We start from the raw sequence: 13,972 nt of genomic DNA on the forward strand, positions 1-13,972 counted from the left end.
TGAAAGGCTCAATTTGAGGCTGGCACTTGGACTTTTCCGGGTCTGAGGCTGAACCGAACTGAGTAGAGATCCCATCAGCCCTTCTCCGAGTGGACCAGACCCCAGCGGGTGCCCAGAATCCAGCCAGGGTGACAGAGGGGTAGGAAACCCAGGTCCTCCAGTACACCATGGGTTCTGGTGGCAGGAGCCCATCTTCCCTACACTCCTATTGCCCTCCTCTCCCCAACAGCCTATGTGTCACTCCCCAACTCTCCTTCCCTGAGTCCCTGAGGAATCCTAGAAACCTAAAATTTACCTTATTTCTCAGTATACCACACTGTTCACTTTCTTGAGGATCACTGTCCCACCTTTTAAGCAGCAAAGCCAGTACCCAGTCCCCTCAAAAAACACACAGCGACTAGAGATTGCAAAATGTATATTAAATTTCATATGCAGTAGGAAAACTACCCTCACAGAGGTTAAAGAGTTCCAACCCAGTGACAACGGCAAGGAACCACCCCCGTCTCATGTCAACTATCCATCTAAGACAGCAGTGGCTGGCTGCTGCCTCTGGACTGAGATTTTCTCCTCTTTGCTGGTGGGGACCAGCTGGAACCAACGGAGGACATGGTGGGAGTCTTAGGTCCCTTGGGGGTGCCATTCTGTTTCTGGAAGGCAGTTTTCTTGGAAAGCTGCTCTGGCAACTGCTGCTTTACCTTCTCAGCCCCTTGGGTCTTCCCAAAGGACTGAACACAGTTCTCAGGCTTCTGAGTGGCCTGGGTCTTGGAGAAGGACAGTACAGCAGGTGTCTCTGTGACCATGCCCTTGACAGGAGCGTTCTGCTTCTGGAAGGCAACTTTCTTGGAGGACTGCAGTTTAGGTGACTGTCGCTTTAGTTTCCCAGTCACTTTGGGTTCCCTGATCACTTTGGCCTTTTTAGCTGGCAGACTGCTATCCTGGAGCATGGAGGAAGCTTGGGCCTTTGTGACAGAAGATACGGTGGACAAATCAGAGCACGCCTCTTTGGAGATGCCATTCCCATTCTGCTTCTTGAAAGAGGCTTTCTTGGGATGTTGCCGTTTCTGCAACTGCTGCTTTGCTTCCACAGCCACTTTGGCCTTCTTGGCAGGCTGGCTGCTGCTCTCAGGCTTAGGGGTCACCTGACCTAGGCTTGCAGGGGTGGATGTTGCAGAATTTCCTGGGGCTAAAATTAAACAGATGGTTTGAGAAAGTGGGCCTCATCACTGGGTCTTGATCATTAGTGGAAGAGATGGTAGAGGCATTAAAATAAGAAAACAGTCTGGGTAACGTCTCTTGGCCAAGTAATTCACACAACTGGGACAATGCCTTAGAGAAGATTACCTAGATTCATATTACTGTATATCACCTTGCCTTCACTCAGGTCATATTTGAACATTTCATTAAAGAGAAGGAATCACAACGCATCCCTTGGATCAAAGGTTTTTAGAGGAAGCTATGCCCCCTTGAGGACAGCAGGTAACAAGACACGCTAAAGCAGAGGTGAATCCTGAGTAAACAGGAAGCTCTGGGCATTTTTTTTTTCTTTAAGCCAAAGAATTTTTTTTCTTGTGGATTTTTATGAGATGCAGGAAAGTAAGAGAGCAACTAGAAACAAGCTGATAAGACATAAATAAGGACTGACATATTAAATATGTACTTTTAAAGTTACAACCAATTTTAACTGAGGTTGTTGTTAACATTCAGGTATGACTTTTGTAAGGAGCATGATTTATAAAGAAATCAACTCAATAAATCAGTTTGTATTGAGAGAAGCTCACCTCTCCTTCTTCCAACTAAACCCAGGGTTACATCCCACCGTGCTCTCAAGGTTGTTTCAGAAAACCCCACCCTTCCCCTTGAGATCCAGGCCAGACTCCTCAAGATGGTTGAGAAAACAATCTGCAATTAGTGTGATGGGCTCAGAAAACTGCTGATAGTTTTCAGGAGTCTTCCGCCAACCCAGTGCTGACAAAGCTGGACCAGCAGAGGTCCATTACCAGTAAGGCAGCCCTGGGCCAGGAAGACAAACCACAACCCCCACTGAAAACACATTTAGTGCCAAACAAGCTCAGCCACTTGATAGAATAAAGGTAAAGGCCCCCATCTATAGGAATGCTCTAACATACTGGGATCCATGCTCAGGAACAAATCTAGTTGGGATGAAAGGGGTCTCTCATCCAAGCAAGCAAAGGCTGCGATGAGGGCAGCGGAAATAGTCATACCGTAAAGCCTCTTGAAAGGCAGAAAGAACAAGGTAGTGATGATGCGTAGGGAGCAGATCACTTACCTGTTTGGGACTGGGGAACAGAATTGGAGAATTTCTTGAACTTGGCAATAAAGAAACCATCCATATTGTGGGTGTGAGGGTAGAAGCGGCGGGTGGAACGCAGAGTGGGGTGGAAGCGCCTTTCTCGAAAGCGGGTAAAACCCTCCTGGCCAAAGTCCAGACCTGTGGGCACCAGCCGTACATTCCTCTTTTTCAGGGCATAGTCTACCACCCACTCATTCTCTTCCACCTGGATATGTGGGAGAGACAAAGATGGAAGGAAAGGCAGAGCTGAAGGAAGCCCTAAGGGGCAAACAGCCTCCCAGCCCTGCCCTCCTGTTGTGCCACAGCAGAGGCCTCACCATAATGGAGCAGGTGCAGTAGACAAGATAGCCTCCTGTCTTGGAGGTGGCATTGACCGAGTCAATAGCACTCAAGAGCAACTCCTTCTGAAGGTGAGCACAGCGCAGGATGTCCTTCTCATCCTGTCCCAGGAACGAGACCCAACAGCGTCAGAATTTCTAAAGGCAGCCTCAGGAGAGGTGAGCTACTGACTGTTGAGGGTGCCCCTCCCCCTCCCATCCTGGCTCTGCCAGCCCCAGCCAAGGCCTCAGCTGCCCCGACCCCATCCCGACTCCTCACCTTGTTAGTCTTCACGGCTGGGTCCTTGGAGATGACCCCAGTGCCACTGCAGGGAGCATCCAGCAGTACTCGGTCAAAGCCCCCCACCACCTGGGGGCAAAGGGTAATAGGAAATACAGTACAATTTATTTCCTAGGCGCACGTCTAAACATTCTGATGTCAGGAAGGGGGCAGGTGAACTGAAAGACATCGCAGGAGAGATGCACGAGGGGTGTCACACCTTGGGGAACTGGCGCCCATCGTAGTGGCTGACAATGGTGTTGGTGACTCCCAGCCGGTGCAGGTTGCCCACAACACTCTTGAGCCTCTCAGCATTGGCATCATTGGCAAGGATCACACCTGTGTTCTTCATCAGCTGGGCTGAGGGGAGGGAGGGCACCGTGCTCAGCAGCCAGCGCCTGTGCGCCCACACTTGCTAGCCGCCCTCCAGCCCAGGCATCCACAGGTGACGTCTCAGCCCCTCAAGGCAAACTTCCCTCCCCTCAAACCCCACCTCCCCTGCCCACGCATCAGTCTCCCAGTCTGCACTGGCCCCAGGTGAGGAGCAAGCCCACCAATGCGGGGTTTCCGTTTTTACTGAACATCTTTCTGCTCCTACAGACTAAATTACTTCTTTTAAGCGATAACAGGTTAATAAAATGGTGGTAACCAATTACGTGAACACTGTGCCAAGGACCTCTATATGCTTATCTCAAGCCTCACAACCCAAGCATAAGATAATGCTAAGCCAAGCACAACTGCTACCCCATTTTACAGGTGATAAAAAAGAATGAGAGGCTTGCCCAAGGGCCAATGGGTAGTAAATGGCACCCACGCGCTGGAATACAGGCTGACTGCAGAGCCTGTGCTCCTCACCGCTCTGCTAGCTGCCTGTTTTCTGCGTACTAGCGAGTCACAGACCCCAAGTACTTTCAAAAGCGGGCAGCCAGATGAATCCTACCCTGCCTACCCTGCTCATACCTATGTAGCTGGTCTTTCCTCCAGGGGCACAACACATGTCCAGTATCCGCTCATGTTCCTGGGGCGCCAAAGCCATGACAGGTAACATGCTGGAGGCTCCCTGCAGCATATAGTGCCCAGCCAGATACTCAGGAGTAGCACCTGTGGAGGAGGACCCGTCTGTGACATGCTGGGACAAGGGCAGGGGTAGGAGGGCTATTGGGCCGGGAATACTTACCAATGGGCACTGAGGAATCATATACCACTAGTCCAGTCTTCGACCACTTGCCCAGGGGATCCAGGTTAACCCCACGATTGATTAGCGCCTAAAGATAAAAAGCATGAAGATTTTTAAAACCTCTTAGATTACTATACCCAGAAAACAGAAGTATGGTCCTATCAGAAAGTCTATGGCACAACTCCTAGAGCTCTTTGTCAGACACAATCATAAGACTCCCTAAACACAATTCCCATCCCCACCCCCACCCCCACCCCCACCCCCATTCCCTCCCATCCAGTCCCATCCTGTCCCATCCCCGGGTGTCATTTTCCTTAGCCTCAGACTCTAATTCAAGGTCTGAACTCCATCCCAACAGAGCAGACTATCAGCTCCTATTCAGTTATTTCTGGAAGTGGACTCTGATTTTCCAAGAGACTCAGCCCCCTTATCATTCTAACAGTTAGTGCTACTGGTTAAAGCACATTAAAGATCATTATCAGGTTATCTTCGCACCAGGATACACTACACACAGGGCCACACCACTGACGTTAACACAGGGGCCTTTAACCTGGGGGGCCTGAACCCTTGGAAACTATGAGCTTAAAACACTGTTTGTATATGTGTGCTGTGTCTTTTCCTGAGGGCAGAAATCAGTTTCACCATTTTTGAGGCAGCACTTTTATCCTGATTTAGATGTCTCAACTGTGTAACGGGGAGCAGAGACTAAAGGGATAAGTTTCCCACCTCACAGAGGTTCTGGGCCCTGAGCTGGTCAGACAGACCCAGCATGACACTTCGGCCTGTGTAGGTTTGCCTCCTGGGATCTTGCCTATACCAACAAACACTTAGGTACTAAGAACCCACCCAGTCAGGGTGGGATAGGGTTAGCAGAAGTCAGTACCTCCCAGAGATAAGCAAACCTCAAAACCTACCCCTCACCTGAGCAAGGTCTCGGCGCCGTGTTTTCAAGGTATTGGTCCTGAGGGTGATGGGCCGAGGCACCTCATTAGCTTCTAGGAACTCCACCAGCTGGGAAAGATGGCAGGGAGAAAGTCAGCCTGGCCAAGGAGCTCAGCCAGAAGAGAAGAGAGCAAGGGGGCTGACTGCCGTCCTTACACAGGTTAAGGAGAGAGAAGGAAAGAAAATCAGAATGGGCATTACTTTGGCAATTCAGTACCTCAGACAGAGGGAAGAGGTCCATGAGCTTGCCAAGCAGGAAGTCGCCATAGGAGTAATACGTGGCCAGATCCCTCTGAAGCCGGTGCAGATATTCAGCTCGAGACCGACCTTCCTCCCGCTGAGTCCCAAAATCACGCAGCACTCCCACTATATCTTGGATGCGCTTGTGAACTCGTTGCAAGTCTGGAGCCTGGGCATGTGGAGCTGCTAAGGAACTGTTTCCTAATGTCCCAGGGCCTGGAGACCCCCTCCTGCAGCACCTTCCCTCAGCCCTCACCCTGCACTGGAAGGATATCCTGCTCTGTCTCCCCTGCAGGGGACAGTACAAAAGGCTCGTCCACTTCCACATTGATCTGCAGGTCCCCGTCTGTCTCATCATCCTTTTGGGGACTGGGCTCAGGGGACATTTCCTCCTCTTCTTCCTCTTCATCAGTCTCCTCCTCACTCCACTGGGCCCTAGAAACAGGTCCAGGAACAGTGTTTCACAGATCAAAACAGACACTTCCTCCTTCTTCACAGTTTCCTTCATCCCAGCCACTAACTATTCTCCATCCTAAAGATTTTCCAAAACTCACCCAGCAACAGCTTCCTGGGCCTTCTGCTTCCGAGCAGCCCTTTCAATGGGCAGCAACTGAAAAAAGAGACAAGTGGGTGGTGATACAAAGCCTGCCTTCCCACCATCCCAGTAGCACTTTCTATCTCTGTATTGTTTTTCCTAAGTACAAATGTAACACTTGCTCTCAGAAGGAAACATAGACCCTAAGAAGCAAATATAAGATTGGCACACTATTGACTACTGTTGAAACTAAGTGATGAATTGAAAGGGTTCGTTATACTGTTCTACTTTCGTATTTCCCTTTCCATTAAAAAGTTTAAAACACGAGTACATACACACATATGTACATGGGGGGCACAAAAATTGCTCTTGGGTATCCATTCTGCCATGTTTTCTTCCAGATTTACTCTATATTTTTCACATCATTAAAATCATGATGCATTTTCAAATTTGTTTCTTGCCTTTTCTCATTCACAGATCATCACAAGCATTTTCAGACACAATAGCAAAATGTTAATTTAGCATATGAATGAACCATAATTTACTTATGCCCACTGGGTACTTTAGAATTTTTCAGTTTTTGGCATTATAGTCCACAGGGTGCCTGAACATCTCATGATAGGAACTCTGCAGAGAGAAGGGGCGTTGTGGGAAAGGACTGCAAATGGGAACTTTCTTTTTGTTCACAACTCTGTATTGCTTGAATTTTTCTAATAACACACCCACAAACTAATTGTGGAATACATAAGTAACTTCTTACATCTAAATAAACCAGCCCACATTTTGGATCATCTTCCTAACAGAATTACTAAGTCAAAAGGAAAACATTTTAAGGTTCTCAGATACAAATGCTTTATAAAACGTGTGTGCCTTTCTGTTCCCATCAGTGGGATATACAAGTGTCCACTTTACCACATACTCACCAGCACTGAGCATTCTAATATCTAAAATGCTCTACAACTTTTTAAAACTTGCATGTGCACCAAGAGGACGTAAAGGTGACAGGAAAACAGTGATGATACACTAAATCCCTTTTCTGTACTCAGGCTTATCTTCATCCTTGTCACTGAGGGATAAGGATCGGGAAAGACTCTAAAGGCAAGGATCCCTTCCTGAACACCCCGAGAGAAATCTCACCTCTTCACTTTCATGGTCATCTTCATCCTCTGAGTTGGAATCAGCTCCATAGTCATCCTTCACATCAGCATCACTGTCCTCTGAGCCCCAAAAGTCCCCCTGGTTTACCACACCATCTTCTTCAGAGTCCTCCTCCTCTTCCTCATCCCTGCTATGAGCTGGTGCTGGGCGCTTCTTGCCTTGAGTAGTGTTAAACAAGGACTGGGCTCCCTTCTTACCAGGTGTCCGGACAGCTCCTGCAGAGATCCCTAAGGGTTGGAAGAATCCTGGACTGATGATAGCCACACTGCTGGAGCCTGTACTTTCTATCCCCAAGGAGGTCCTTTAGCTGTTCCTTTCTCTCCAGAAATGCTCAGCAAACCGTTCCCTACACAGCACCCACAGGACGCCTCATATAGCTCCCAGCAACTATTTTCACTGACCTTTTGGTAGCTTTCTAGTCAATGGGTTGGCACCAGGACACCTACTCGTCTCAGGGGCTTCTGCAGAGCCCAACCTCCTTTTAGCTGCCCTGAAAAGATACAGGAGTGAAGAAATGCAACATACTTCCAGGTTCTACCATTTCCCATCACAGGAGATCATGTGGCTGAAGATGTACAGTACCAATTTAATCTACATAAGACTGGACATCCACACTCACCTCTTTCGAGCACGACTAGACAGTCTTTTAGCATTTTCATCATCAGCTGTAATAAAAAAAAAAAAAAGAGGCAGAACAGGTGGTTATAGTGCATATGAAAAAGAACAAAGGTAGAGGAAATAAAGTGGGGAGAGAATTAGTACACTAAGTCAACTGTAACTCACTCTACAGTGCTCTCCCAGGAGCTGAATAAGAAAAGTAAGGAGATGATCTCACCATCTCACCAACCAAATCCAAACTGGACCTCCCTCCCTACTTCTGATTTCAATAAATAATACATCATCCTGATAACAGATTCAAAAGTTATCTTTTCTTCTTTCCTTCCCTTTTTCCTTTTTCCTCAATTTAATTGGTTACCAACCACAGCAGATTTTACCTTTACAACTGTTGTTTTTTATACACGCTCCAAGAAACAAAAAGTTTAAATCTCAGCACTGTCATTTACTAACTGTATGCAAGTTACTTAATCAATCTCTCAGCATCCATTTCCTTAACAGGGCCTCCCTCACAGGGCATTAAGAGAATGAAGTGATACAATGTGTCCAAAGGGTTCAGTATAATGCCTAGCACTTGCTAATACCTCAATAAACTGCATCTTTAATCTAATGTGCAACACAAACTACCAGGGAGTCTTCCATGCAGACTATGCACCATGTGGAAACCAGGCCTGTGCTTTCCCATCCCCATCCCCTCCACAGTGCAGTTCAGTGACTGGCCTGTCCTCTTCCCAATTTCCACTTGCTCAAGTGTCACCCTTTTTTCAACCCTGATTCTTAAAATCTTTGTAAGTTCTCTAACTGCAGGGAACCTCCCTTCCCCTCTGAACTTCTTCAATGTTAAAATGCACCCCTCCTTGCATGGGTACTTGTGTCCCTGTCGCATCTTCCTTAAGTTCTAAATGCTGATGACAGTGTGCGTTTCATTCATTCTTCCTAGTAACTCATACAAAGAAAGTCCACTTGAACAGAAAGTAAACACAGAAACTAACAAAAAAGGAGGGGGTTATAAATACAGATGAAAGAACGCGTAAAAGCTGGAGAATCCGGAAGCATGCCTGACCCTTACCTGTAGGCAAGAATCTGGCGAGTTCGGTCTCGGCACCCTTCTGTTTCCGGGCCTTTCGGCCCGGCCCACGCTTCTCCTTCTTCGTAGGGTCCAACTTGCGCCCCATGGTACTGGGGAAAAGAAAAATTGGAGATGAAGTCGCGCGTATTGGAAAGGGAAAGGAAGACCGTAGCCTTAGCGTATTGGAGTAAGAAAGAGCATCGTCTCGACCAGAATCTCGACTCGGCACCCCTAGCAGCCACTGGAGGCCTGACCAAACCTCCATTCTACGATGAGACCCGAATCCCACGCCATTTGTACCGTCTCCATTATCATGCCCTAGCCCAGGTCAGTACCCCCTTCCCCGCCTTTCTCCAGGGCGGTCCGAAGCCTCCGCTCACCCGAAAGCGGGTCCAGGCCCGAGACACCCTTTCGGTACCAGGTACAGCACTCCACGTGCAATCCGAAGCTAGCGTTCCAACGCCACCCTCCTAGGAAACGTTTCACGCAGGCGCAGAGCGCGCTCGCCTCGTGGCCCCGCCTCTTCCGGTCGCTGCCTGTCGGCCGCAGAAACCGGAACGTACGAGCGCCCTGGGAACGCGCGCGAGGCTGTCCGCGGTGCGGCGGGTGGAAATTCGGCGGTGGACTGCTCCACTCTTACTCGCCGAGGACGAAGGCATTGGGGGCGGAACCGTTTTCGGCTTCCCCGCCCTTCCCTCATGGCCTTGACTTTTTGTCCCACTGCAGATTTCAGTCAGAGAAACTGGTACCTGAAAGCCGCCCCCCACCCCACCCCCGCCCCAAACCAAGAGATAATAGCGGGGCGCTCCTCCTGGCACCTTCTGCCCCACCTCAAGATCAAGGAATCGGGTCGTTTACCTTCTCCCAACCCTTTGATTAGGAAGCCCTCTTCCTTAACCCGAGACCCCTGCTCAGCCCTTCAGGTAAGATTCCTCTCTGCTTAGGTTCACATCTGGAGGCCGTGAGGACATCTTACATGCTAACTTCACACACGAAAAAGAACCTTAAGCATTCCTTCAAATAAGTACTACGGTAGTGCTTAGTAGCTTTAAAAACTGGTTTTATCTTCCCAACTCTATGAAGAAGATATCCTTATTTTATACAGAACTCAGAACCCAGAAAAGTTAACTTCCTCAAGGTCATACAGCCATTAAATGGTAGTACAGGGTAGTACCAGGTAGTTTTGAAGCCTCTCATGTTCCATAGGATGCCACTTTCCTTGGTCCAGAGCACACAGGGCACATGCACACAGACATGAAAATGAAATGGCTTTTGTGGACTATCAGAACACAAGAAAAACTTTAGTTTTCAATTACACATTTCCCAGGGCTCCCCGGTCATACACATTCATCCACTTGCACCTACACCCACACTGAACCAGAGCACTAAAATACAAGGAAACTTTTATTTTCAATTTTCATCAAGAAATTTGCTGTGGCTTTATGATTTTGGTTCTTGTCTTTTTTTTTTTTTTGTCTTTTTTCCCCCCATTTTATTTCATTCTAGCCGTGGCTGGAGCCGCTGGGTTCCTGGTATTAAAAAGATGCCAACAGAGGTAGCTGTGTCTCGCCCAGGGGCCCGGCCCACTCTGAATACCCCAAAAAAGGAGAAAAGAAAACACAAAATAAACCAACAAAATAAAACAAAAAGGAAGAAGAAATTCAGATCGTTTTCTTCAAGCCTGGCAGAAACCCACAACAGTTTGTGTGTAACAGACGTTACAGTGGGGAAAGCCAGGGCCCAGAAGGCGGCCAGCCCGCCAGCTCCCTGCAGATGGCGCCGGCGCTACTGCTGCACTGTCTCTCCAGCAGGAAGGGCACCACTGCCCCTCACTCCCTTCCCTCCCCCAGTACAGTGGGGGCTGTCCCTTTACAACATGGAAGATGGGCAGAAGGAAGGAGAGGGTCTCTCAGGCCGCCAGGGGAGAAGCTGGGCAAGGGAAAGTGAGGAAGGTCACTGCTCAGCGGTGGAGGTGTTTATCATCAGTCTGGATCTTCACTGCTGCTGGGCTACCTATGGAATAAAGAGAGCCACAGGAGTCAGAATTCCACAGGAATCCACCAGATCCCAAGGGGACTCACTAGTAAGACAACCCCATCTGCCCAGTTAGGGACAGAGAGCAAAAGTTACAAGATCCAGAATGGCTCTGCTGGAACAGCAGGCTAGAAGAAAATGGTCCTACCTGCTGTGGAGTAGGGTCAGGTGCTCGGTTTGCCAGGCGGCTGAGAATATTACGCTCTGACATCTGTAGCCGCACAGCAACTGGGGGAATTCGGGCAATAGTAGCTGGGAGTCGAGTCACATCTGCTTTCATGTCACTCAGCAGTTCTTCTAGCTGTTTCAGAACTGCACAGGGAAATAAAAGGTGGTGAGCTGTGGTGGTCAAGACAGAGATGCTTTTTACCATAGTGGATCTGCCCCCCATGACTTCTCAATGACTAAGTGATTGGTGTGCTGCAGAGTTTTAATATTGCCTTTATCGGAGTCATCTGACCTGGCCTCCACCATGCTCAAATTTCTATTCCTATTCCAGTTCCACCTGTCCATGATTCTATGCTTTTTAAAGTCACCTAATCCTGTCCTTTGCTCCCACTGTCTCTATTTCTTTAACTTCTTGAGAGGTTATTCTTATTGTTTCACTTTTTTCACTATCTTTCCTCACCTTTTGGAGCTGTCTCCCTCTCCTTAGTAACAGCCTTCTTTTCCTCACTTCACCCTCCACCCCCCTCACAATGTTTTAACTTTAATCAGAAACAAAATGTTGAATTTGATGGGATCTTAAAAACACCTGAAGTCACCTCTAAAGTATCCCAGATGACACTATATTATTCTGCTTTGCTTTCCACCTCCAACAAGTTGAATATGTTAAGAGTTAAAAGAGGCAACGAATTACTGTCCTTGATTGCCTCTAAGATAATAGCTTCCCAAGGAGGAAAGCACCAGATCCTCAGCACATCCTAAGCTCCCAAAGGGGCTCTGAAAAAAACGTTATGGAAACAAGAAGTAAATGTGTGTTGGGGAGGGCAGAGGAGGAAGGATGCTGAGTCAGCAGGAGGCAGGGGAGCCACTGGCTACCTTTGTGCAGGACCGCATTGGCAGGTTTGTTTCCTGCCATTGACTCCTTGGACAGGTGCTGATGACTCTCCGCTAAACACTCCACCTCAGCAAAGCGGGTGTTTAGGGCCATGGAAGGGTGAGAGGGGTCCTCTGACATGTTCAGATAAGCTGCACGGCGCAGCTGTTCCTCAATCACCAAGGCTTGTTCTAGGAGCTGGACAAGGGAGAAAGAGATGGGAGTTGGACTGACACTCACTTATTTCTGATGGGCCTCAGAATCTATGAAGAACCTTATGACGGCTCCCCCACATCCAAGCAGTTCAGCATTGCATTGTCCTTTTTCTTTTTTTTTTTTTTATTCCCTTGTGGAGGTCCACATCTTTAAAACTCTTTACCCTTAATTGATTCACTCTTATACAAAAATGATAAAAACTCAATTTAAAAAATACAGAATGTATAAAGAATTAAAGTCACAAATAATACCACCTCCTAGAGATAACTGTTAACATTCTGAGGTTTTTCTTTGTATATGTTTTACATAATTGAAATTATATATATATATATATATATATATATATATATATATATATATATATGTTTTCATTCAGTTACATAGTAAGCATCTTCCTTTATTACTGACTGTACTTTGTAAGATTCTTAATGGTTGCACAGTAGTCCATCCCAGATATACCTACCTTATCATTTCAACTGTTTTACTCTTTAAAATTATTTGTTTCTACATCTCCCATTCCTTTCCTTCACCATAGATAACCCTTCTAATATACTGACTTTGTTTTTCTATGAAACACTTGAAGACTGAGTATTGTTTCATGTGCACATTTCTAATTTACAGAATGTTCAGTACATATAAAATGCTTTTTCTTCCTTTCTCCATACGTATCTTTTTAAAGGGTTCATTTATGTTGTTATATCACGTGCATTTTGTTGCTTCTAGCTGTTGCTTAGTGTTCCATGATATGAATCCACATTTTACCTATCTGCACTCCCAATGTTGAACAATGGTTGCCTCCAGGCCCCACCACCAAAAATTATACTGCAACAAACTCTTGTACCTGTCACCTGATGGAGCTCTGTAAAAGGTTCTTTGAAATATATTCCAAGAGACAGAATGTTGATTCAGAAGTTATGAGACTTAATTTGCTCAAGTATCCACTGGTTCTTAAAGAGAATGAATCCATTAGGGGTCAGGAAAAAGGACAGTATGAGAATAATGGGCTATTATTTCAACAAGACCTGGCTCCATCAGGGCCTACTAATTTATCCCCAGACCAAGTATGTACTTTTTTAAATTAAAAAACATTTTAATTATAGTTGACATACAATATTATATTAGTTTCAGATGTACAATATAGCGATTAGACATTTACATAACTTACTGAGTGATCATCCTGGTAGGTCTAGTATCTACCTGACACCATGGTAGTTATTACAACATAATTGACTATGTATTCCCTATGCTATACTTCACATCCCCGTGACTATTTTTTTTTTTAATTTATTGGGGTGACCAAGCATCTACTTTCAATCTGTACACCCTGTCTCTTGTACCAACTCCCTCCTCTGCCCCAAATTATGAGCTTTCTCCAGGATAAGCCCGTCTTGCTGCTGTTCTATTAAAGCATTCTCCCAAGAAATCTCTCCTCTCCTAGCATCAGCCAGCAACTTTATACAAATGATTTGATGCTTCTCAAACCTGCAGCTCAAGCAGTGACTGTTCTGATCCCACTCATGTATGGATGAACACTCTTTGATCCCACTTGTTTATTGTGAAGGGGGTAGTGGGAAGGTTATCTGCTTGTGCTCGCGAGAAACACCAAATGAGTTGTCTAAAATTGAACTTATCTTTTCTACAAACTGTTTCCTCACTTCCAAGATCTGCCATTGATAATTTAACTTTCTCAGTGACTTCGAGCTCAAAACTTGTTATTTTTGGAGTCTCACTCCTTTGCATCTCAGATTTTTTTTTTTTTTAACTGTGTTTTTCCAGGACCCATCAGCTCCAAGTCAAGTAGTTGTTTCAATCTAGTTGTGGAGGGTGCAGCTCACAGTGGCCCCCTAGATGTGGGGATCGAACTGGCAACCTTGTTGTTAAGAGCACCACACGCTATCCAACTGAGCTAACTGGCCGCCCTTCCTTTGCATCTCAAATCCAGTAAGTCAGGAGTCAGCAAACTATGGCAGGGGCCACATCGGGCCTGCTGCCTGATTTTGTATGGCCCAAGAGCGAAGAATGGTGTTTTACATTTTTTA

The 13,972-nt window shown here is 46.7% G+C and overlaps 2 protein-coding genes across 10 annotated transcripts in view; both read right to left on the reverse strand.

The window, feature by feature from the left end:
* Nucleotides 1-398: 398 nt before the first annotated feature.
* NOP2 (NOP2 nucleolar protein) lies at nt 399-9,320 on the reverse strand. Of its 2 annotated transcripts, none has more exons than XM_019754471.3 (16): nt 9,025-9,320; nt 8,645-8,754; nt 7,580-7,625; nt 7,362-7,450; nt 6,940-7,175; nt 5,822-5,877; nt 5,542-5,702; nt 5,245-5,444; nt 5,007-5,096; nt 4,086-4,173; nt 3,869-4,009; nt 3,129-3,268; nt 2,909-2,998; nt 2,629-2,751; nt 2,288-2,516; nt 399-1,183 (listed from the first exon to the last, which is right to left on the reverse strand). In XM_019754471.3, exons 2-16 carry the CDS (start codon nt 8,748-8,750, stop codon nt 522-524), a joined length of 2,457 nt encoding a protein of 818 aa, XP_019610030.3. In that variant the 5' UTR covers nt 8,751-8,754; nt 9,025-9,320; the 3' UTR covers nt 399-521. The 2 variants fall into 2 exon arrangements, with proteins under 2 accessions (XP_019610030.3, XP_019610029.3); XM_019754470.3 differs by having other exon boundaries at nt 6,940-7,187; nt 9,025-9,316.
* A 974-nt stretch (nt 9,321-10,294) lies between these two features.
* Nucleotides 10,295-13,972, reverse strand: part of CHD4 (chromodomain helicase DNA binding protein 4) — a 30,014-nt gene continuing 26,336 nt past the window's right edge. For 5 of the 8 annotated variants that reach the window (XM_074326128.2, XM_019754405.3, XM_019754407.3 and 2 more), the window contains exons 38-40: nt 11,717-11,915; nt 10,827-10,990; nt 10,295-10,657 (exon numbers count right to left, since the gene is read on the reverse strand). In XM_074326128.2, the coding sequence (XP_074182229.1) occupies nt 10,640-10,657; nt 10,827-10,990; nt 11,717-11,915 (381 nt within the window). In that variant the 3' untranslated portion in view covers nt 10,295-10,639. The remainder of the gene's footprint in view (nt 10,658-10,826; nt 10,991-11,716; nt 11,916-13,972) is intronic. The other 3 variants (XM_019754406.3, XM_019754403.3, XM_019754401.3) reach the window with 1 other exon arrangement.

This window comes from Rhinolophus sinicus, chromosome 1 (genome assembly GCF_057876585.1).
Source record: "Rhinolophus sinicus isolate RSI-liver-muscle chromosome 1, RSI-T2T, whole genome shotgun sequence".
NCBI lineage: Eukaryota > Metazoa > Chordata > Mammalia > Chiroptera > Rhinolophidae > Rhinolophus > Rhinolophus sinicus.

Coding starts and splice junctions, on each gene's coding strand:
- NOP2 (XM_019754470.3), bottom strand. CDS start 8,750: ATGGGGCGCAAGTTGGACCCTACGAAGAAGGAGAAGCGTGGGCCGGGC. Junction 7,188..7,361: donor GACTAGAAAGCTACCAAAAG/GTCAGTGAAAAT, acceptor TCCAACCCTTAG/GGATCTCTGCAGGAGCTGTC. Junction 5,703..5,821: donor GCCCAGGAAGCTGTTGCTGG/GTGAGTTTTGGA, acceptor ACCTGTTTCTAG/GGCCCAGTGGAGTGAGGAGG.